General features: G+C 40.2%; 1 protein-coding gene across 1 annotated transcript in view; it reads right to left on the bottom strand.

The window, feature by feature from the left end:
* LOC132822928 (serine incorporator 1-like) overlaps nt 1–24,012 on the bottom strand; it is a 31,260-nt gene extending 7,248 nt beyond the window's left edge. Inside the window, exons 1-8 of the mRNA XM_060836342.1 lie at nt 23,853–24,012; nt 13,442–13,603; nt 10,093–10,286; nt 9,355–9,434; nt 5,738–5,875; nt 4,098–4,267; nt 3,507–3,597; nt 2,274–2,457 (exon numbers count right to left, since the gene is read on the bottom strand). Coding sequence (XP_060692325.1) covers nt 2,274–2,457; nt 3,507–3,597; nt 4,098–4,267; nt 5,738–5,875; nt 9,355–9,434; nt 10,093–10,286; nt 13,442–13,603; nt 23,853–23,891 — 1,058 coding nt within the window. The 5' untranslated portion in view covers nt 23,892–24,012. The remainder of the gene's footprint in view (nt 1–2,273; nt 2,458–3,506; nt 3,598–4,097; nt 4,268–5,737; nt 5,876–9,354; nt 9,435–10,092; nt 10,287–13,441; nt 13,604–23,852) is intronic.
* Nucleotides 24,013–26,026: the final 2,014 nt, after the last annotated feature.

Raw genomic sequence — 26,026 nt, 5'->3', positions numbered from 1 at the left:
TAATGGATTCCATCCCAGCCTCAGTGCAATAAATATTGAGACTGCTTTAAAAGCAAAAAGACAACGTAATTTAATTTGACACGGTTCAATTCTGTTTAGTTTCTTTTCGTTTTGATTCAATTATTTATTGAATTGCAGTTTGTGTAGAGCTTTTTTTTCTCTGGACTGTGGGGTAAAGTAGTGGTTGGTTTATGGTTATTGTTAAATTGCAATATTGTTCTAGTATTGTGTAGTGATTTTATATATTTGTAAAAATTCAAAATCTTCTCAGTAAAAATATTTATAAAAAAGCAAATGGACCGCAAACTATGTTAGATTTTATAATAAGGCAAAATTAATTTCAAAATTGACAGCAAGTTAATATCTAGTAAAGTGACCACACCAAAACAGGAATGCAAAATTCAAGTTTGGAAAAGGAAAGATAACACAACCAGGTTTTTCAATCGGAGCAAGCTGACATTGGAGAAATGAGTCATACGATTAACATATTAAAACTGTGGAAACTTAAATCCACTGAAGAACAGTGACAAATATTTTAAAAGAGTTACCTATATACAAGATAAATATAAAACATTCCATTTGCACAGTCAACTGACTTAGGTCAAGATATGAAGTAAGACACAGTATAAAGCTAAAGAAAGGTTTGCATAAATGCCAAGAAAAACAGTAAATCAACAGACTGCAAAAATGTGTGAAGCAAAGAAACTAAGAAGCACTGCAAACAGAAAATATTCAAGTAACATTAAAGCCAATTGTAGAAGTATTTATTACATTAGTACATTAAAAATGAAAGTGGCTTAGAGATCTTTGTGCCCAAAGATTGGAGCAAGATACTATAATTAAAATATTAACTGAAGAGTTATTAAATTACTGCTTTTTAATCTGTTTGGTGATAAATAGGAAACTGAAAATAAACCAAGGGAAAAAATAATTTTATTCACTACAAGGAGAACAGTAACAGAAAAGACAATGAGGTTTAAGATAGATAAACCTCCAGGACATGGTGCTTTCCATGCCAGACCATTAAAAAGAACTCAAAAAACTGCTCTTTAAAGCCTCTCCTGATGAGAAAGTCTATTTGCCTGGAAACTTGCGAAATGTCACTCCACAATTTAAAAGAAAAAAAAAGTGTGTAAGGGGAAAAACAATTAACAATAGACTTTTGCTTATCATTGGATCTAGGGGAAGTTATTAGAATCTGTTATAGGTATGGAATGACAGAACATAGATTGAAGCTGCTTACGTCAGATGAGTTATTTGTTTTGAGACAGTGCCAATAAGGTAAATAAGTGAATCTCTGAATGTTATCTACCTGGATTTCCAAAGGCAATGTTTCCATCAAGAGATAAACAAAAATGAGAACAAAGAATTAGGTGTCGCCTTTGACTGGATATCGGACACAAACTTAGTTTTTCACCCTAAGTTCAGGTCGTTCTGAAATAATACACATTTCGTTAACACAAATTGACTAATGCATATGAATTGTGGATATTTTTGGATAATACAATCATTCTACTGAACAGCTATAGCAATTTTCTATAGCGATCTTGCATTGCGTGATTTTCTAAAACGGTTTTCCGTAGCATGATTTTCTCTAGCACGGGGTTGCAGAGGAACATAACTAACGACTTGTAGTCCAACTTGTCTGATGCTGCATGTTGTGCACCCAAGAATGTGTTGTGGTAATTCAACCTCTCTCCCCACCAGGCTCGTACAAATCCACCGTTACACTCTTTTCCTAGTCCAATTTGAACTTAACAGAGGCCTGCTTTCATTAGTAACAAAGTCACTCAACTGTCAAGGCCTCTGCCTATGAGCTGTTGAGTATACGAATTAGTTGTCCCCTGCTTGATGGTTTAATAATGAGATCCATGACATTTGTTCAGATCTAACATGGAAATCATTCTGTATGCCCACTTTTGGATGCAAATGCAATTTTCCCCAATTTTATCTCAGAACACATCTTTCAAACCCACTGATTTCAAATGGATATAATTAATATTGAGACATTTACAAATTGTTTTGGTGGAAAGTTGGCTTTCTTTCATGCCTTGCCAGAGCTGGTCAACAACTAAACGTTTTCAGCTAAATACTTTAAACCAAGAATAAATTAGGTTGCTTCAGGTAATGGACCATATGCATTGGCCATCAAACACTATTTTAGCACCCATACAATTGCATTTAACAGCTCAATTAAAAACATTAACATGAGATAATCTACCTGATCTTAAACAATGACAATGTGGTTTAAACATTCATACTCAGGACCATACCTTGAATACAGTAGACACAGAATGAAGAGGATGAGTCCAATAACACTCTGCGCATCCCACCACTGCATTGAAATTGAAGGTGAAGGTGCTACATTTACTGAAGATTCACTTTTATTGGCTGGACTCAATGTAGGTGAGGCCAACTGTTTAATAATGGTCAAAAGGCTAGGGTTGCACTGCCGGTCTGAAAGATAAATCACAGGTCTTAGTTTAAAAGCTGCTAGGTATTGATCTACAAATGATATTAATTTGAAGTGGTTGTCTACATAAACAGTGGGCTTACAGCTCAATGAAATGCAAACTGTAGAAATTGATTAATTAGAACCTCCAATGACCAATACCCTGAAAAAACAGGTCCAAACTTAACCCATTGAAAATCAAGCCACTTAAGAGTTAAAAATCAGACCCAATAAATTTATACACCCAAAGCAAATAAATTTGAAACCTGCATGACAAAAGCTGAATTTTCAAATTATGATCAAGAATCCAATACCTGGATAATTTTCAAGTTCTGATCTTGCATTGCAGCTAACCACATGATGCAAATATCCTAATTAGGCCAAAGTGGGACAGAAGGTGCAAGGGCAGATGGCAGCCATAGGGTGGCCACCATTACCTTGCAGAAGACAACAAGTGGATTGCAATTTGAAGGGCCAGCTGCCTCACCTAACACAAATGTGGCCATGCAGTCAAATACGTAAAGCATAAGATCCTCAACAGCTCCGAATACTTTTCAATATGAAAAATAACTAACTTCTGCTCATTTTGAACCTGACAGCTGTACTAATTATACACCTTCAGCTATTTCAGCATTGAAAATCTTGACCTCCTGGCCAGTTAGGCTTTTCGAGAAACTTAATGGATAATTTAATTGAAAATGAATGGGTTTCCCTGTTTCCAACAGTCCTGCCCTCCCTTTGAAAATTACATCACATTACAGAAGCAACAAAATCAAGTGAGACCTCAAACAGTGCAATTTTTAAATCAATCCTACACCTTTTCCTGACCCCACCAGCAAATAAAAATCCTGACCAATGTGCCCATAGTAGCAATGTTTTAAAGTCAATCAAAATTAGGTTTTGCACTTCAATAATTTTGTTTTTAAAAAAAACAGGAAATATTAAAGTAATCCATTTTGCGATTAGTGACTTTATTCGACATGTAATGCCACCTCAAAAAAAAAATCAGTTGTATTCAGAAATTTAGTATTCAGTGCCACATGTGGAGACTTACCAGGTTCGTTAGACATTGCAGACCATGTGAGATACATAGTGTACAGAGTGATGATTGAAGACTGAAGGAGACCAGACCGAGGTTGTGATTCCTAGAAGTGAAAAAAAGTGTCACGGTTTAATAAAATATCCTAACAACTCAAGAGAATATACAAAAAGCCTCAAAACCTGAAAACAGCATTAAAGAAGTAGGCAAAATGCAAACCCTATAAGTATTTAGAAAACACTAATGTGATCATGTCAGAGCTCCACTGCTAAGTCACAGGTAAAAGTCAGATCTCTTCAGCATTAAAAACAAGCTTCTAAATGTTCGCTGCAGACCAACGGAGCGCTCACTGAAAGTAGCAAGTCTTGCCTTCCAGGAATATTTAGCTGTAGTTATTTCACAATTTAAACATATTTCTCAAACATATTTAACCTTCAAAACAAGAACAACGTTTGGGGGAAACCATTTTAGGCACTTGTAAGCCTCTAATTAACGGATCTAAGAACAATTTTTTTGGCGAACTTAGACTGATTTTATGTTTTTATAGTAAACTGTGGTTTGAGATCAAAAACATCAAGAAAAGGGAAAATGCAGATATATTTTTACCTGTACTTTTGGAAGAATAGAAGTAATAGATACAACAATGCAAAGGATCATATTGAAACTAATGAAGAACTTGTTCTCAACACATCCTTCGGATTTTGTGTAAAATACATAGAAAAGCACAACTGCTGTGAAAGCCAAGATGTAATTCAGGCCAGTGACAGATATCAAGGCTGAAATAAAAATAAAAAAGGTTTAAGTAGGTTATAATTTAAAATAACAACCCTACAAATGAGTTAAAGTATCGAAATTGCAAGTTTATCTCAATACAACAGGGCAAAGAAATATTTTGATCACCACACTCTAGTCAGTTAGGTTAAATACAACCACAATATTTGCTCAGGTTAAATCATTTGTTATAGTGGACCATGTATGAAATAGTATTACTTTTACAATTTGCACCATATTTGAATTATTTCACTTGCACTGTGATAACGTGCAGACCTAGAGGTATAAGAACATTTTCCTGGGTGGAGGCCAAAAATTACATGGAGCAGAAAATATAATGAATTGGACAGTATTTTTGAGGAAGACTGTATTTTTAGAACGCTTGCACGAAAAAAAATCTCAATTTTCACTTTCAAAGTCTAATTCATTGAATAGCTTAAATCTGAATTCCTCTTGCACAACTTAAAATACAAGACTAGTTCATTGATACAACTATTAAAAAGAATTTCTTTCATTTTAACAGTTTAAAAGTTTTGAGATGATTAAAAATTCAGGGAGTAGAAAAGGCCATTTGTCCATTAAGTTCATCCTCAAAGTAAATTCATTTGGCACGTGTAGTATTCAATTGGACAGGCAATTGTCTCTTATATTTTATTAGTTATTAGATATTTTGAAGTATTACTCTACCACATTTATCTTAATGTCTGATCTCCATTTATGATCATACCTTCTTCTTAACTGTCGAAATAACATAATAGGAAGGATAATTCATTAGACTCTACACGTCTGCTGCACCATTCAATACAATCACAGCAAATTAGCCTCATCACCTTTTCACATTATCTCCATATCCATTAATTCTCTTAGTCCCAAAACTCTATTGATTTCTGTTTGAATGCTGACCATCCACAATTCTGTTGGGGTGAAGAATTCGAAGGTATTTCACTCGAGAGAAGGGTGTCACCAGCACTGCCACTCTCTCCCTCTCCCCCTCACAAAAATTCCTTCCATTTCAAGTGCCATTCTAGTGAACTTTTGATACACGTCCTCTAAGCCAATAAATGCTCCCTATAAGTATATAGTACTCCAAGTGTGGTACAAAAATTTTTAATAATCCCTGTGTGAAAACGCTTGTTAGCTGAAACATACATTTGACTGCGTTACTGCAGAATTAATGACATATAACCTAAATAAAAAAGTGGGAACATTGCAAGAATGCAGTAATTAACACCAATATTTTGCATAAAATCTCTATCAGAAACCCAAATTAATATTAACAAACATGTTATGAACAGATTAAAATTCAATTCATAATTAGCAATAAAACGTTGATTTTATTTCAACTCTACAAAAACACATATGAAACTCATTAAGCTTCCAACCAAAACCTCAGCTGCTAACAGCTTGAAATTAAAGTGTTCAATTAGATGCTAAAAACTATTTCCTCCAAGAACATATTTTTACTAATCACTCACCTGCATACCAACATTTTGAATTTCCATCCTCCATCTTTCCTACCCATGACTCATTCCATGAATGAGCAAAATCAACTAACAAAACCAACTGGATTAGTATGAAGCAGAAGGCACCGGCTGTACCAATGGCAAATAAGGCTAAGATGGGCAGGTGGAGGGGGAAGAGAAAGAAAAACATTAATTTAATACACTAGATGCTTAACATCAAAATAACTTACATCTCTTTCAAATTGGCAACTGTTTTCTCTTTTACTTTCTTGTTGTACTTTCACTCCATTACTGTTTGTGTTCCTTTTTCTCCAGTATAAATGATAAAAGATCAAGAGCATGTGTAGAGTCCCTACAGAACGGACTTGCAAACTTCACACAGACGGTCACCCAAGGGTGAAAACAAACCCAGGTCCCCGGTGGTATAATGCTATCCACTGAGCCACTGTGCCAGAGGATGAGGGTAAAAGCAAAGTACAGAAAGTTCTTTTTTATCACAATGGTTGCATTTTAAAAACAAGTGGCTGGCCTTGCTGACAGACATGAGGAAGTGCATTAGCAGCAAAATCTCTCAAATATATTAAAACAAAAATGAAAACTAACTGATACCCAAAAATAAAACAAAGTATATTGTGCAAGAAAACTAAACTGTTTTATAAATCAGGATTTTCATTTAAATTTTTAAAAATTAACTTAACTACATGATCAAAAAGAGCCAGTGAGCAAATGCAGTTACCAGATTATTGATGTCAGTAAGCTTTTTTGAAAAAAAAACATGTCAAGAAGAGAATCAGACATGTATGGAGAAGGAAAAGATGATGCCAAGTTAGTAAGACAAAAGTAAAACAGGGCAGCAGTGGGAGGAGAGACAGGGAGTAAGTGAGTAGGAAAAGCGTAAGAAAGAAAAAAAAGAGTACATGTGATGGAGATTAACAATAAGAATCAGAAATAGGGATATTGTAAAAGGACAATCAAAAGAAAAATGGAATTTGAATGTGTGACTCAGAGCTTTCTAGAGATGGATTGTGATGGAGTAGTGGTTGATAGCGTAAAACAATAATTTAGTTGTTATGTGTACAAACTTCAAATTGTCTGCGACAAAAGATTACTGCACTGGAGGATTGGAATGCTGGAGTTAAATTCAAACACTTACTGGTGAAATCAAGGGAACAAAGAACATAGAATACAGCACAGGAACAGGATACAACAATAAAGAGAAAACAATAAAGTGGAAAACTTTCACTTCATAGACTAAGAAGAATCTAGTTATCTAAGCACAGACTGTAATGCAATTGATTTGAATGCATTCCCAATGAAATAAAGATCATATCTCCATGCAAGTGCGGGAGAAACATCATCAGCCTTTTATCTCTTCCATTTTTACAATCTAAAGCCTCAAACATTCAAAGTGAAACAATGATATATTTTTACTTCTTTCAATTTAATACAGAGGAACCTCGAGTATCCCGCATCCCATTCTCCAAATATTTGATTATCCAGCAAGATTGCAAGGTCCCAATGCTTGGCTAAACTACGTTATCCGGCATTTGATTAACCAAACGAAGTACTCGCTGCCCAAGTCCTTCGGATAATCGAGGCTCCTCTGTATACTGTATTCACTATTTATAATTTGGTCTACTCTACAATTGGGAAGCCAAACCTTGGGTGAAACAAAAACAGAAATTACTGGAGAAACTCAACAGGTCCAGCAGCATCTCAGAGTCATAGAGATGTACAGCATGGAAACAGACCCTTCGGTCCAACCTGTCCAGGCCGACCAGATATCCCAAACCAATCTAGTCCCACCTGCCAGCACTTGGCCCATATCTCTCCAAACCCTTCCTATTCATATATCCATCCAAACGCCTCTTAAATGTTGCAATTGTACCAGCCTCCACCACTTCCTCTGGCAGCTCATTCCATACATGTACCACCCTCTGAGAAAAGGTTGCCCCTTAGGTCTCTTTTATATCTTGCCCCTCTCAACCTAAAGCTATGCCCTCTCGTCCGGGACTCCCAGACCCCAGGGAAAAAACCTCATCTATTTATCCTAAAAATGCCCCTCAATTTTGTAAACCTCTATAAGGTCACTCCTGAGCCTCCGACACTCCAGGGAAAACAGCCCCACCCTGTTCAGCCTCTCCCTATAGCTCAAATCCTCCAACCTTGGCAACATCCTTGCAAAGCTTTTCTGAACCCTTTCAAGTTTCACAACATTTTTCTGATAGGAAGGAGACCAGAATTGCACGCAATATTCCAACAGCGGCCTAACCAATGTCCTGTACAGCTGCAACATGACCTCCCAACTTCTGTACTCAATACTCTGACCAATAAGGGAAAGAATACCAAATAGCTTCTTCACTATCCTATCTACCTGCGACTCCACTTTCAAGGGGATATGAACCTGCACTCCAAGGTGTCTCTGTTCAGCATCACTCCCTAGGACCTTACCATTAAGTGTATGTCTGAAGAAAAACAAAGTTAACATTTCAAGTCCAATAATGCTTCTTCAGAAGCCGACCACTTTGCATTTTATTCAATCCACAAATATTATTCTGAGCTTCCTGTCATTGGTCGTTCCCATTCTCCACCTTGCTCCACCCAAACTTCTGTCTGTGGCCTGTTAATGTAGTTCAAATGAAGGTCAAGGAGCACATCTTTCAATTCATCATCCTACAGCCTTCTGGACTCAACAATGAGGAACACAGGAACTGAAGCAGACCATTTCGACCCTCGTGCCTGTAACACCATTTAATGCGATCATGTCTGATTTGTGGTCTAACTTCACATAACTACTGTTGACTCATATCCCTTAAGATCTTCGCTTAACAAAATTCTCAGATTTAAAACTCTCAACTTATCTAGCATCAAATGTTATTTGTGGAAGAGAGTTCCAAACCTCTACTGCCGTGTGTGTAAAAGAGCTTCCTAACATCTCTTGAACAGTATAGTTCTAACTCAGATTATACCCTCCAGTTCCAGAATTGACAACTAGTGGAAATAGTTTATCTACCCTGCCTTTTCCTCTTTAAAAAAAAATTAGACTAGCATCTTTGACTTATTTTTGTTTTATTTTTAATTCCTCATTTCTTTTTCATTCCTTTATTTTGCATTCAGATGACTGTTGTCCAACTATTTGCACCTCATCTAGATAGCTTTAGTTTGTTACATTATCCATCACCATTCCATATGGTTCTCCTAACATTAAATCCTGTCATTTGTCCCTCTTGTCTCCATCTGATCAGAAATCTTCCCCTTTGTGCTGCCTCACTTCATTCACTTGCTCTAAACCTATTACGTTTCTATCTTCCCTCAGTCAATCTTCAACCTGAAACATTAACTCTTTTCTCTCCACATAAGCTGCCTGACCTGCTGGATGTTCTTATGTACTCATTTCATGTTTCCAGAAGGAGTTTGCTCCTGTAGGAAGAGCCAGTTGTTTGTCAAGTTCTAATTAAATATCAAACCTTCATTCCACTTTTTAGAATAATATTAAGTATGCATGCAAAGCAAAACTTTACACTATACCTAGGTGCATGTCAGACTAATAAATCAAAGATAGTTTAGTAAGAAAGCTACAAACAAAAAAGGGAAATATTCTTCCCCTTAAAAGACAGTTATTACTCTACCTCTTGTAAAAGGTCCTTCAGGAATGTAAAAAGCTCCTACAGTAATAGCTATGATGGCAGCTATTTTGAAGAACCAGAATCTGTCAAAAATAAAAGTAACAATTAAAACTTGCAAGTAGGCCAACTTTGAAATCATTTGATTAATCCCAAACACAACTGTAGATTCAAAGGCTACCACTTAACTTCTTAAAAACAGGTGGGTAGAATAAACAGATGTTAAGTGGAAAATTTTCAAACACCAATCCACGAGTTCCAGATTTAATGCAAGTCGGACAATGGGTGAGCAGCCACTAGCTTCCAGGAAACAGGATGGGCAATTAAACAATTTGACGAACAGCTTATGATTAAAGCTATTTCACATGCTTAACAGTTGTTGACCAGCAGTCAGCAAACTCAGCAAAAAAAAACACCAAAGACAGCTTCAAAAAGAATCCGAGTTCACTCCTTCAGCTCTGAACTCATCCTCATCAGATCAAGAACAAAAACATCCCTGAAGTCCTCCCATCCCCATGATTAGGGATCAGTCACCCTATCTACCGCCATCTCCATCCTCCGCTCAGATACTATTTTACCTATATCCTCCATTATGAAGATTTTAAAATAACCTTGGTCACACTAACAGGACAGATTTATTACCAGTAAGGCTGGGATTTTGATTCGGAGAAATACTTTTTCACTGAACATTTAACTTCCCTTTTACTTCATTTTCAAATTGTGAACATAAACAAGACTACTTACCCATTATGCACTGCAGCTCGGGGATCCCTGCTGGATTTCACATTGATCAAAAGCAGAGAGAAAAGAAAGAAGAAGACAGCCAATCCAAAGCAGATACGGTAAACAGACTTGTAGCTAACCAATACATTACAGTTCACAGCCCCATGAATAGTTGGAATTTGGGTACCAAAGCCATCTTCACAGAATCCCGGAATCTATCAAAAAGAAGTATTGAATTATAACTAAGTTATAAGTTAACTATACATTTTCCTTTACTGCTCATTATTCCAACTAAACTTTCATCTTACTGATTCTGCTTTGCCTTTTCTACTTTGCTCTCTATATTTCTACTTCTAACATAATTTTGATCATTTCTCCATCCTTATCCAATTCTATGCATCCTTCTCGCTAGGTGATAGTTGACAGCATGATGCTTGAAAGGGAAAGGAACTACTATTGGCTAAAGGCTGCAACTTGAGAAGTTTAAAGCTAACAAATTTCCTTCTTAAATCTTCACTCCCAACTTTATTAAATTCCCTACTTTATTAACTATTTCTTTTTACAACACTCCCTCATACATCTCCATCTTTATTTCTTTGAATGATTCAGTTAGTTCTTCAATTTCCCCTCTCCACTTTGTTCCAGTCACTCACTTTGCAATTAACTTTCCCTCCACTTTCAACATCCCATTAGATGTTTCCCAAAACTGGATGCCAAAAGACCAGATGCCTCCTGATGCTTTAACCAGCTCAAGGTGCAAATCATCCTTAAATGACATTTACTGAGGAATTCATAATATCCATAAAGAGAACACAATGAATGCTGTATATGTACAATTAGGTATTTTAAATTCTAAGAATATTAGTGATATGCTCCCTAAAATGTTATAGGGACCATTTATAAGAGACCATTTATACTAATAATTCAGATATCAAGCATAAAAAGAACAAACCTAAAAAATTTGCTTGGCACCAAATCAAGACATGACAAGTAATGAAAATGAATAGAATTGAAGGAAAGGGGAATTGACAAGTTTACAAGGAAAACTGATACTTGGCAAAAGTTAACATTGACAGAAAATCCTGGAAATATCCAGCCATGCAACATCTATGGAGAAAAGAAAAACTGGTAATGTACTAGGTCATGTACAGGGAAGTAGGGAGGAAAGATCAAAAAGAAAAGTTTGTGAATAAGTGGAAAGAATGATTAATGATGACAACATGGCAGCTCAGTGGTTAGCACTGCTGCCTCAGTGCAAGGTACCTGGGTTTGATCCCAGCCTCGGGCTACTGCCTGTGTGAAGTTTGCACATTCTCCATGTCTGTATGGGTTTCCTCCCAGAGTCCAAATTTGTGCAACTTAGATGGACCAGCCATGCTAAATGGACCATAGTGCAGGCTAGGTGGATTAGCCATGTGAATGCAGAGGTATAGAGGCAGGGAGTGGGTTTGGGTGAGATGCTCTTCAGAAGGTCAGTGTGGACCTGATGGGCCGAATGGCCTGCTACCACAATGTAGGGATTCTGTCCTAACTTGTCATTTCCCAAATATATTCCTAATTTTCATTCAACTCTAGGTTGAAGGTCAAAGTTCTAAAACTTGGTTTCCATCCCTGTTTCAGCACTGAAACAACCATGAAGTCACTAATCACGTCTGTAATTGTAGTACACCATCTTTGCTTGTTGAGACCTATATTCAGCCTGTGATATGGCTGCAATATCTTCATCTTCGAATGCTTATCCACTATTAGTTCAGAGGAACTGCACCTGTCTCACTTTTATCTATCCAATTATATCCAAGATACCACTCCAATGCTTTCTTGTCTGCAAACCCTTTTAAAATAATACAGGTAGTTCTTCTATAATGTCACAGTTGCATTCTTTGTGTAACCCTACATTACAGAAAAATCCCCCTTTAGAAACAGCACTTCAAGAGTTGGTGATGTATTCGCCAACACACATTGTAAAAGCTCACACTTTAGGAAGTGTCCCCAATGCATTAATCATATTACAGTGAAGTTGTATTAACAAAATGTGCGCTATAGTATAACACATCAAACATTATACGAAAGATTAAGCAGGGTGTTACTTCTAAGTAAAACCAAGAGTAAAACTTGGGGAAATAGGTTCAAAGTGAAATGCAAGTTTAGGAATCACATCTGAAAGTATTTTTTTCATCCAAAAAGAAATCACAGAATAAATTTAAAAGAATATCAGTGAAACAGTCACGCTGAAGCCTAGTAAATGTCATGGAAAGTGGTAGATTTATAAAGATGGATAAACTAAGCTAAAGCAAATTACCTTCCTAAGCTTGATGGTTATGAAAGGATTGTTCTGTTTGATACAAGTGGATACTGTTCACTCAAATTTAATTACCCACGGAATTTGACGATGTGAACATTTCCATATAGTTCACAGTAAATACATTTTCAGAATTCCAAAATAGAAACATGAACGTTCGATTGTGTTTGTTATGAAGGTGTAGGTGTGTATTGTACATTTAAGAAAGGAAGCTAACAAGGACTGACCGAAAGCACAAAGCGTGCTGAACAAGATAAAATGTAACACATAGGTGAAACAAATATCTGGAGTTGCGTTGCCATGGAACAAAAACAAATTCAAAATTTGGCCAGTTTAAATTACACCCCAGACACCACATTCCAATCAAATCTGAATTTAGTGTTTTGATGACATCAAACCAATGAAATGATCTGATGTTTTGGGGTATAAAACCAGACATTTTGAACAGTTCAGAGGAGAACTGCCAAGAAAACCAACAATTATAGACTGCTAGCCAAACAGCTTTCTGAAAGGCACCTGTCCACAGGTTGTGCAGAAGGCTGAAGAAGAGACGGCCACCCAGGGAAACCCAGAGGAAACTCTGCAGAAGAAAATTGACAAAACCGACTGGTTTTGAAACTTAATTTTTTTTGTACGACTTAATCAGGGTTTTTCAAAAAAAAACTGACTAGTATTGTAGAGTGGGAGGTAAAAGATAAGTTTAAGAGAAAGGAATTGTAAAAGGCAGTTTTAATGTTCTCTGTTGGTCTAAAAGAATAAAGTTGTCAATTTTCACTTTAAATACTGAAATCTGGGATAGTTCTTTGCCTCTCAAAATTTAAAAGATTATGGCATGAGGTGAGCTTCTGTGTCGTTTTAAATTAGCAGTGGAGTTTAACCCAGTGTCATGTTTCTCATCAAAATAAAGCAAATACCAAGTCAAAAGTTTCCCATTCCCATTAAGCAGAAAGTGATACGTGATGTGAATGGAATTAGTAATACAGGTAAACAATGCCTTCTACATTTTTTAAATGAATGCTTTCCATAAAAAGTGGAGTCCACTGCATTTAGGAATGATAACATAACACATACCTTTTTCAATTGAGTTTCCATTCCAGGTGCCAACATAATACAAGCCACAAGAGTGCCCAGAAGTAGAATGAATGCATAGATTAATCTGGTCACTGTGGAATTCTTACTGTTGGGGCAGCAGGTACACAGCAAACAAGGTGCACTGCTACACAGACATGGCACCTATGAGTAAATATTACAAATAAAATTATTAAAAGTGAACAAAGAGAATAAATCCTTATTGTAATTCATGCTGAAATATTTTAGCATATTACAAATCTGCATTTTACAGATGAAAAGCTAGCTTGGGGTCTGGAGATCTGACAGTTTGGCACAAATGAGATTGACCAAAAGGTCGGTTTCTAGACTTTAATAAAATGTAAATAGTTACAGAATTATAAAGAATATTAAATCAAAGAATTTGTTGCTCCTAACAACAATTATGGATCAGAAATTTCTGAAAACATGAAGTGTTGCACTTACAGTATACACAGATCATAAAATATCAGTAGATAATTTAACCCTTCAAGCCTAGTCTCCATCTTTTTAGCTCATGTCAATCTAAACAGGCCTCAGTTCATTTGCATGCCATGTCTCTAATCACAGTCTCATCCAAGTTCCACCTCAATTTTGGCTTTAATAGGAGATATTTTATAAGTAAACTGCAACACCATTTCCACTTTCCTCTAAATGCTGAAATAACTTCTCACTAAAGGAGATTGTCAAGCCTCCTCAGAATCAGTGTGGACTGCAGATACTGGAGATCAGAGTCAAGAGTGCAGTGCTGGAAAGGCATAGTAGTTCAGGCAGCATCCGAAGAGCAGAATCACATTTTGGGCATAAGCCCTTCATCTATATTTAATCAGACCATTCCTGATGAAGGGCTTATGCCCAAAACTTTGATTCTCCTGCTCCTCGGATGCTGCCTGACCTGTGCTTTTCCAGCACCACACACTCGACTCAATCTTATGCATCAATAAGCTCAACTCTATCAGCTAAACTCCAGTGAGATGGCTTAATCCTTCCTCAGGAAAGCACCCCTTAAAACCAGGAAGGAGCTGTCTTAAACTTTCCTGAATTGCATCTAAAACAAGTGATTCTTTCCTTAAGGAATGAGGCCAAAACAGTACAAAATAATCCAATAGTCTCACCAGTGCAATGCAATGAAGTAGCAACAAGATTTTGCACTTACTTTTTTTTTGCAAGGGCGTTGGAGTATTGTATCACTCTATTTACCTTCCAAACGTCTTGCTGCAACTCCATGTTAACTTCTAGTGGTTCATGACCAAGGACAACCAGATGGCACTCTGCCTCAGAATTCTTGAGTTTCTCCTCATTTAAACCAATTTTTTTGTTCATGTCAAAGTTGACAATTGCACATTTTCCCACATTACATCCCAACTGACAATTATTTTGCTCACCTATTTATCCTATATCATTTTGCCGACTCAACAACCTCTTTACAAATTTGCTTTCTAGCCTACATTTCTATCATCAAATTTGGCTACCACATTGTTCGCCTCTTCATTTAAATTATTAATACAAATTGTAATGAAATCCAGCATTTAGGTTGGATACAATATGGCTTGGTCATTGAAGATAGTTGTAGAAGGTCATTTTGCTGACTAGAGGTCTTCCACTAGGATGAGCTCTGTTGCTTGTAACATATGTAAATGATTTGGATGAAAAACGTAGGGGGCCTGATTAGTAAGCTTGCTGACATCACAAAAATTAGAGAAAGGTCGTCAAACCATAAAGCAGGATAACCATCAGTAGAAAGTTGGACAGAGAAATGGCAAATCTAGTTTAATCCAAATAAGTATGAGAAGATGCATTTTGGGAGTTCAAATGCAAGAGGAATGTACACAATAAGTGGCAGGACCATTTGGAGCATTTAAATTCAGAGGGATCCTGGAGTCCAAGTCCATAGTTTCCTGAAAGTGGCAACATAAATGAATAAGATGGTAAAGGAGGCCAACAACATGCTTACCTTCATTGGTCAGGGACCGTGACTAAAAAGACTGGCGAGTCATTTTGCAACTGTAAAAGAAAACCCTAGGCCACATTTGGAATATTGTGCTTCATTCTGGTGGCCAGACTACAGAAAGGACATGGAGCTTTGAAAAGGGTGCACAAGAGGTTTACCAGGATATTGCCTGGTTTGGTCAGCATTAGCTATGAAGAGAGGTTGGACAAACTTGGACTGTTTTCGCAAGAGCGAAGGTTGAGGAGCAACAGGATATAGGTATATAAAATTACAAAAGGCATAATAGAGTCGTTAGGTGGAGTCTTTTACCATGATGAAACTGTCAAATATTAATCAACACAGATGAGAAAGTTGAGAAAGGGAAAGTTTAAAGGAGATGTGAGGAGAAAGATTTTTTTTAAAAAAAAACACAGGTGGTAAGTGATTCGAACTGCACTGCCAGGTGAGGTGGAAGAAACATAAGAAAGCAACATTTAAGATGCACGAACAAGCAGGAAATAGGGAAATGCCGACCACATGCAGGTAGTTGAGATTCGCTTAGAATGACATCATGGCCAGCACAGACATGGTGGGCTGAAGGGCCTGTTACTCTGCTGTACTGTTCAATGTTCTGTGCAAATAACCTAGCACTGATCCCTGTGGTGCTCCACTATTGACAGTGTATCAATGTGAAAGTTATCTATTTATCCTGATAAAATCATAGTCAAAATGGACTATCAAATTTCAAAACGTGGCTTTATCATTCGACATTTCATGGACTAAAAAAGACTCGACTGACTCAAAGGGCCGCTCTGACCACCTGACAAGCTCAGACCTCACAAAATATGAACTCAGTTATTTCAGAATTTCTTCAGAACTAATCAAGAGGCACTAAGAAATATACATCTCTACTTTTACTCAGACTTACATGATTTCACCAATTGAGATGAAAAGATAACAACAATTCATTTATGAACAGAAGCAGACCTTTCTGCCCAGCAGGTACATACTTTTGGCCTACAGCCCAAGGGTGTCTGATTCAACTATCATCTCGAGCAGAAAGTTCCTACTCCCATCACTTACAAAATGGAAATATTTCTCCTCAACCCTCCTTCTAGCCTCCTACCTCTTACGTTAAATCTTTGTCTCCTGATTATTGACCCCTCTAGTAATGGAAAAACCCTTTTCCTAACACTATCTATGCCACTTAATCTTCTATACCTCTTTCAGGTCCCCTTCAACCTTTGCTGCTCCAATTTTCCCATATACCTCAGATGCTCTAGCCAGGCAGCACCCTGGTAAATGGTTTCTGCATCCTCTCGAGTACAATCACATCGTTCCTATAACATGGTGACCAGAACTGCATTCAATATTCTAATCATGTTTACATTGGTCGCTATGCTGGAACTTTCTCCCTAAACCTCAGCCAAGAAAGGCAAGTATCCCACATGCCTTCTTTAACTACCTTATCTACCAGCTAAGACCTTCAGGAATTTGTAGATATGCACAGCCAGGTTTCTTGCCTTCAGTACTTTTGCGGGTCTTACAAGTCATCATGTAACCCCTTCTCTTGTCAGCCCTCCACAAGAGCATCACCTCAAAAATAAAATCAAGTTTGTCAAACACAAATTTCCTTCAATAAATCCATGCTGACTATCCCTGATAAATATGTGGATGTCCAAGTATAGAAGACTAATAACTTACCACCAAGATTCAACTCGCTGGCCTGGAATTTCCTGGTCTATACCTTTTTCTCATTTTTAATAATGGAGTGACATTAGTGCTGTAATCAGATTTAAACATTACTGCCAGGGTTCCTGATATTTCTGCCCCTGCCTCCCTCAACAACCTGGGATACATCTCATTTAGACTTGTGGATTTATGCACTTAAGACTGCTAAACCTTGTCATGGAGTCATACGGTCAGAAGTTACAGCACACTAGGTTTAGTTCAACAGGTTTATTTGAAATCACAAGCTTTAGGTGAGTTGCTCCTTTGTCACTTCACCTGAAGGGGCTACGGTCCAAAAGCTTGTGATTTCAAATAAATCTGTTGGACTGTAATTTGGTGTCATGTGACTTCTGACCTCATCATCACCTCCACATCAGTCATACAGCACAGAACCAGACCCTTCAGTCCAACTCATCTGTGCTGACCAAGCATCCCAACCACACAGTCCCAACTTGCCAGCATTTGGCCCCTCTCACTCAAAAGGTATAACTTTTGATTCATATGCCCAACCAGATGCCTTTTAAATAATGTAAATATACCTGCCTCCACCACTTCCTCTGGCAATTTGTTCCATACACAAACCACCCTCTGACTGCAAAAGTTACCCTTCACGGCCTTATTAAATCTTTCCCCTCAGCTTAAAGCTATGCCTTCTGGCTTTGGATTCCATCTGCCCTAGGAGGAAGACCTCATTATTCACCCTATCCATGCGCTCATGATTTTATGGACCTTGAAGGTCATTCGTCAGCCTTCAATACTCCAGGGAAAAAAATCCTAGCCTATTCAACCTCTCCTCATAACTGAAACCCTCCATACCAGGCAATATCCTTGCACAGGTCGTTCTGCTATAATGCAACAGCTCTGTTCCTCTGCAACCTTGTGCTATAGTAAATTGTGCTAAGGAAAAGCAGAAAGTTGGCATTATGCAAACAACATCCACAATCACATGACTGTCAATTCGTGCTGACTAAACTTGCATTACAGCAGAACAATCTGTAAATTTTTTCTGCACCCTCTCAAGTTTAACAATATCCTTCCAATAGAAGGGCAACCAGAATTGTATACAATATTCCAAATGCAGTCTCACTGATGTCCTGTACAGCTGCAACTCCTATATTCAATGTTCTGACCAATAAAGGCAAGCATAGCAAATACCTTCTTCACTGCTCTGTGACTCCACTTTTGAGGAACTATGAACCTGAAACACTAGGTCTCTAGTCAGCAATACTCTCCAGAGCCCTATCATTAACTGCATAAGTGCTGTCCTGGTTTGCGTTGTCAAACTGCAACACCTCACATTTATCGAAATTAATTTTGAACTGCCAGTGCTCGGCCCATTGGCCCAACTGATCAATGCCCCTTTGTACTCAATCATTTTCATTAGGAGAAAGCAAGGACTGCAGAATCTTTTTCACACCACCTATTTTGGTGTCATCTGCAAACTTACTAATTAGGCCTCCTACATTCACATCCAAATAGTTTATAAAAATGAAGAAAAGCAGTGGACGCAACACCAATCCTTGTGGCATACCACTAGTCACAGGTCTCCTGACTAAAAAGCAACCCTCTACCACCACACAGTCTCCTACATTCCAAGCAAATTTGTATCCAATTTGCTAGCTCATTCACGCCTATGTGATCTATCCTTCTTACCAGTCAACCATGCAGCACCCAGTCAAACAATTAGCTGAAGTTGATACTGATGAAAGCAGAGTGGTAGATATCTATTTTCTTTGTAACCTCTTCAAAAAGCTCAATCAAGCGAATGAGACATCATATCCCAACCATAAAGCCATGCTGACTATCCCTAATCATCCTGGCCTTTTCAAATGTATGTAAATCCTGTCCCTCAGAATTCCCGCCAACAACTTTAATCACTACTGAAGGAAGGCTCACTGTCTATACCTGTCCACCCCTCTCACCCTCAGAACGTGTAGCCCTCCACTCCAACCCCAACCTCACCATCGAACCGGCAGACAAGGGAGGCGCGGTAGTAGTTTGGCGCACTGACCTTTATACCGCTGAGGCCAAATGCCAGCTCGCAGACGCCTCCTCCTATTGCCCCCTTGACCATGACCCCACCTCCCACCACCAAACCATCATCTCCCAGACCATCCATAACCTCATCACCTCAGGGGATCTCCCATCCACCGCCTCCAACCTCATAGTCCCACAACCCCGCACCGCCCGTTTCTACCTCCTGCCCAAAATCCACAAACCTGACTGCCCCGGCCGACCCATTGTCTCAGCCTGCTCCTGCACCACCGAACTCATCTCCGCGTACCTCGACATGGTTCTGTCCCCTTTAGTCCAAGAACTCCCCACCTACGTTCGGGACACTACCCACGCCTTCCACCTCCTCCATGATTTTCGCTTCCCCGGTCCCCAACGCCTTATCTTCACGATGGACATCCAGTCCCTGTACACCTCCATCCCCCATCCCGAAGGACTCAAAGCCCTCCGCTTCTTCCTTTCCCGCTGCACCTACCAGTACCCTTCCACTGACACCCTCCTTCAACAGACTGAACTGGTCCTCACCCTGAATAACTTCTCTTTCCAATCCTCCCACTTCCTCCAAACTAAAGGAGTTGCCATGGGCAGCCGCATGGGCCCCAGCTATGCCTGATTCTTTGTAGGATATGTGGAACAGTCCATCTTCCGCAACTACACTGGCACCACCCCCCACCTTTTCCTCCGCTACATCGATGGCTGTATCGGCGCTGCCTCGTGCTCCCACGAGGAGGTTGAACAGTTCATCAACTTTACCAACACCTTCCATCCCGACCTCAAATTCACCTGGACTGTCTCAGACTCCTCCCTCCCCTTCCTAGACCTTTCCATTTCTAACTCGGGCGACCGACTCAACGCAGACATCTACTATAAACCGACTGACTCCCACAGCTACCTGGACTACACCTCCTCCCACCCTGCCCCCTGTAAAAACTCCATCCCATATTCCCAATTCCTTCGCCTCCGCCGCATCTGCTCCCAGGACGACCAGTTCCAATACCGTACAGCCCAGATGGCCTCCTTCTTCAAGGACCGCAGATTCCCCCCCATACGTGATCGACGATGCCCTCGACCGCATCTCCTCCACTTCCCGCTCCTCGCCCTTGGGCCCCGCCCCTCCAACTGCCACCAAGACAGAACCCCACTGGTTCTCACCTACCACCCCACCAACCTCCGTATACAGCGTATCATCCGCCGTCATTTCCGCCAACTCCAAACGGACCCCACCACCAGGGATATATTTCACTCCCTTCCCCTATCAGCGTTCCGCAAAGACCACTCCCTTCGTGACTTCCTCGTCAGGTCCACACCCCCCACCAACCCAACCTCCACTCCCAGCACCTTCCCCTGCAACCGCAGGAAATGCAAAACTTGCGCCCACACCTCCTCCCTTACTTCTCTCCAAGGCCCCAAGGGATCCTTCCATATCCACCACAAATTCACCTGCACTTCCACACACATCATCTATTGCATCCGCTGCGGCCTCCTCAATATTGGGAAGACGGGCCGCCTACTTGCGGAACGCTTCAGGGAACACCTCTGGGACGCACGGACCAACCAACCCAACCACCCCGTGGCTCAACACTTTAACTCCCCCTCCCACTCCACCGAAGACATGCAGGTCCTTGGACTCCTCCATCGGCAGAACATAACAACACGACGGTTGGAGGAAGAGCGCCTCATCTTCCGCCTGGGAACCCTCCAACCACAAGGGATGAACTCAGATTTCTCCAATCTCCTCATTTCCCCTCCCCCCCACCTTGTCTCAGTCGATTCCCTTGAACTCAGCACCGCCCTCCTAACCTGCAATCCTCTTCCTGACCTCTCTCCCCCACCCCACTCCGGCCTATCACCCTCACCTTGACCTCCTTCCACCTATCCCATCTCCATCACCCCTCCCCCAAGTGCCTCCTCCCTACCTTTTATCTTAGCCTGCCTGGCACCCTCTCCTCATTCCTGATGAAGAGCTTATGCCCGAAATGTCGAATTTCCTGTTCCTTGGATGCTGCCTGACCTGCTGTGCTTTAATCAGCAACACATTTTCATCACTGTCTATAGTTCCTAGTTTTCCTGATATACTTTCTTAAATAACAGCATCAATCTCCAGTCTTCCGGCACCTTCCCCCAGAGCTGTTAATGATACAAATATCTCAGCAAGGGGCCCAGCAATTTCTTCCCAGAAACTTCCAGGAAATTCCTTTTCAGATCTCAGGGATTTATCTACCTTCATGCATTTTAAGACCTCCTCTTTTGTAAGATGAATTATTTCATGACATTACTATTTATCCAAGTTTCTATGCCCTTTTCCACAGTAAATATTGACAAAATATTCATTGTGTATCTCACTCATATCCTGTTATTCAACACGAGATGGCCATGCAGATCTTTAAGAGGGTCTATTCTATCCCTAGTTACTCTTTTGCCCTTAAAACGTATTTACTAGTCGTCTTTGGATTTTTCATAACTATTTACCAAAGTTATCTCATGTCCCCTTCTGCTCTCCTGATTTCCCTCTTATGGAGGGAACTCCTACTGCTCTTAATATCTTCTAGTTCATATGATCCCAGCTGTCTACACCGGATATTCCTCCTCCTTTTTCTTGACCAGAGCCTCAATTTCCAACATCCCCTCCACCTGCCAGCCTCGCCCTTAACACTAACACTTAATACAGTCTCTGAACTTTCATGATCTCATTTTTAAAGGCCTCCCACTTTCCAACTGGCCACTTACTTTGAAGAATAGCCTCCCAAAATTAACTTTTGGAAGTTTGTATCTAATACCATCAAAACCAGGCTTACCTCAATTTAGAACTAGCTTTTTGATCAGTTTTATACTTTTTATAGCGATTTTAAAACTAACAGAATTATAATTATTTGCCCTAAAGAGTTCCAACACTGACACCTCAGTCACTTGACCTGCCTTATTTCCCAAGTGAAGATCAAATATTGCTCTTTTAGTGGACATAAATTAAGAAAAAAAGATTTTCTTGTACACACTTAAACTTCTCCCCATCCTAGCCCTTAACACTATAACAGTCCTAGCCTATGTTTGGAAAGTTGAAATCACTCACCGTTACAGCCCAATTATTCTTACAGGTATCGGAGATCTTCTTATCACGTTTTCCCACTGACTATTGGGGGGCCTATAACACAACCCCAACAAGGTGATCATCCCTTTCTTATTTCTCAGTTCCACCCATATAACTAGATGATCGCCCAGAAATATCTTCCTTAAGTACAACTGTAATGTTATCCCTAACCAAAACAGCATTCCCCCTCCTCACTTGCCTCCCTTTCTATCCTTCCTATAGCACATGTATACCGGATCAAGTTACCAGTCATGCACATTCTTGAGCAACATTTATGTAATAACTGTGATATTATAGTCTCACATTGCCTGTTTTACCTGCCAGGTGTTGTGTATTGAAGTAAATGTAACTTTATTGATCCATCTTCCTTATTGTTTGCCAAGCTCTTGTCTCCCTCGATGATTCGAGCCTCAACCTTTTCTCACTCATTTTGGTAAGAGCATAGCACCAAATCTCCCCACAAGGACATTGCTGCTAAATAATTCTCTAACACTGATGCTGACCCATTGGGCCAAAGGGCCTTTTTGCACTGTACAATTCTATGAATACTTCAATTGAACCTGTTTTCACCACATTCTCAGGCAATGCATTCCAGACCTTGACCATGCATTTTTTATGTTGCTGTTTCTTTAACCAATTATTTAAAATTGGTCTTTTCACTGTCAAAACTTTTATAAGTTGGAATTACAGCAATTTGAGTATCCTTTTATCTTGAAATGAAGGAAATATTAATGCAGATACGTTATTGTTTAAGGACTTAGCCTAAAGAGCAGTTCGGTTTTGTGGGCTAACTGAATAATTCAAAAATAAAAGAGATTTTACTCTAATTGCTGAAGTCGAGTTTCTACATTTTATAATATATTCACTGATGCCGAGTGCGCGAAACCTACACTGACAATACACAATTGAAGGTAACACACTTCCGGAGGCGCTATCTTTCAGATGCAGTACTAACATGACGACATCCCAAAAGCTAATTCAGGAGACCCCCCTGATAATAATTCAAAGGGAAACAGGACAGTTCTCCCCAGCTACATAAATACAACGCTACTGAAAGAAAATAGCATCCAACGTTTGCATTAACTCTGAAAGTGCGTTATTTCTTCAAAGTTTTGTTGAAACGTTGTAAAAAAAATTCCAATACGTAAATATTTGGCAAACGCCACTAAGTACGCTCTGCGGCTGCTCTACTGAAGCGCAAAAACATCACGTGACTCTATAGTACAACCCGAACAGTTGCGCAATGACAATTCACTGCTTTCATTAAGCGGGTGGGATTTTTTTGACACAAGGCGCTTGAAGGCTTCATTAAACCACAGTCGTCAACACAAACACGCGGTGGGCAGCGCGCGCCCACACACACAGCTGCTGCGGTCTCAACACCGACAGCGACGGGCAGAGCGGCCTCAGCCCCGCCTTGATTTCGGAAGCTTCTAGAAGTGAGCTCGAGAGTGAACAAACGCAAGTAATGGCCATATTGGGCACCCATCAGCGGGAACTTAACCTGATCGTGAGCTCAGGCCCCGGCCTCGACCCCTCCCCTCCAGGCTTCGGGAGTTGCCAGACACCACCACCACCACCACAACCCACACACACACAGGCACTCCAAGGCCTCGCCGCTCGCATCACATTCTTACCAAGCTGGCTAGCGAGCACACCCCCAATACGGAGCCCATCGTTAGCGGCACACCGGGAGCGATCCGAATACCCGGCGACCTTCACTGTCACTGCCTCCGAACGGCCGCGTTACCAAGCAGCGGGAACCCGCGAGCGAGCGAGCCGCGCCCACGCGTCACTACGCCAGCACGTGACTGTGACGTCGGCGGGCAGGGCACGCGTGCGCTACCTCTGGTCCCTGTGGAGTGATGTGAGCGGGGATTGACTGCGATGTCAGTTATGATGGGCAGGATTTGGAGATGCTGCTGTTGGACTGGGGTACACAAAGATAAAAAAAATCACACAACACCAGGTTATAGTCCAACAGGTTTAATTGGAAGCACTAGCTTTCGGAGCGTCGCTCCTTCATCAGGTGGTTGTGAAGGGCACAATTGTAAGACACAGAATTTGTAGCAAAGGTTTACAGTGTGACAGAACTGAAATTATACATTGAAAAATACCTTGATTGTTGAGTCTTTCATCTGTTCAAATATCTGTTGAAAGGTCACACTTTCAAGGTGAGAGGTGGAAAGTTTAAGGGGGATACATGCGGCAAGTACTTCACACAGAGGATGGTGGCCAGCAGAGGTGGTAGAAGCAGGCACAGTAGATACATTTAATTTGCGGCTAGACAGATGCATGAGTAGGTGGGGAGCAGCAGGAGAATTGACCAACAGGTTTAGATCGTACATTTGGGTCAGCTCAGGCTTGGAGGGCCAAAGGGCCTGTTCCTGGGCTTTAAACTTTCTTTGTTCTTCTTTGTTCTATCTTGATCGCTTCAGTTCTTTCATATGTAAATCAAAAAACTTGTTTTTAAAAGTTACATTCTCAGGTTAACTGTAACAATTGTGTTAGCCAGATAATATGTTGAAGGTGTTAGCCCCTGTGTTCTCTGTCAGTGCACCCCTTCCACCCATTTTGCCTTCCTCTCTATTTGCCTGAAGGACCTATATCCTGGGATATTTAGTTGCCAATCATGCCCTTCTCTCAAGCTAGTCCCAGCAATAGCAATAACATCGTACTCCCAGATAATAATCCAAGCCCTAAGTTCATCTGTCTTACCTACGACACTTCTCACATTAAAACAAATGCACTCAGACCACCTGTCCCTTCGCGTTCAGCATCTGCTCCATACCTACTCTTCCTCTTAGTCATGCTGACTTCATTATCTAGTTCCTTTCAGGCTGCACCTTAAAAGGCGCAATGCAGAATTTCTTTAAACCTTCCAAACTCACCCGAGATAGAAATGGAAAGGTCTAGGAAGGGGAGGGAGGAGTCTGAGACGGTCCAGGTGAATTTGAGGTCAGGGTGGAAGGTGTTGGTAAAGTGGATGAACTGTTCAACCACCTCGGAGCACGAGTCAGCGCCGATACAGTCATCGATGTAGCGGAGGAAAAGGTGGGGGGTGGTGCCAGTGTAGTTGCGGAAGATGGACTGTTCCACATATCCTACGAAGAGGCAGGCATAGCTGGGGCCCATGCGGGTGCCCATGGCAACTCCTTTGCAACATGGGTTTGTGCAGGGAAGGTCATGTCTTACCAAGTTAATATTATTCTTTGAGGAGGTGACAAAGTTGATTGATGAGGGAAGGGCTGTAGATGTCATGTACATTGACTTCAGTAAGACATTCAATTAGGTTCCTTACGGTAGGCTGATTGAGGAAGTGAGGTCACATGGGGTCCAGGGTGTAGTCACTAGATGGGTAGAGAACTGCCTAGACAGCAGGAGACAGAATAGTAGTGGAAGGGAGTTTCTCAAAATGGAGAACTGTGACCAGTGATGTTCCACAGGGATCTGTGTTGGGATCACTGTTGTTTGTGATATACATAAATGATCTAGTATAGGTGGTCTGATTATGAAGTTTGCAGATGATACTAAGATTGGTGGAGTAGCAGATAGTGAAAGGAACTGTCAGAGAATGCAACATAATATAGATAGATTGGAGGGTTCGGCAGAGAAATGGCAGATGGAATTCAATCCAAACAAATACGAGGTGATGCATTTTGGAAGCTCCAATTCAAGAGCGAACTCAATGGTAAATGGAAAGGTCATGGGGAAAATTGATGTACAGAAAGATCTGAGTGTTCAAGTCCATTGTACCCTGAAGGTGGCAACACAAGTCACTAGAGTGGTCAAGAAGACATACAGCATGCTT

Source organism: Hemiscyllium ocellatum, chromosome 15 (assembly GCF_020745735.1).
Source record: "Hemiscyllium ocellatum isolate sHemOce1 chromosome 15, sHemOce1.pat.X.cur, whole genome shotgun sequence".
Taxonomy (NCBI): domain Eukaryota; kingdom Metazoa; phylum Chordata; class Chondrichthyes; order Orectolobiformes; family Hemiscylliidae; genus Hemiscyllium; species Hemiscyllium ocellatum.
The sequence above is the reverse complement of the archived record's forward strand: the minus strand, read 5'-3'. Positions and strand labels throughout refer to the sequence as shown.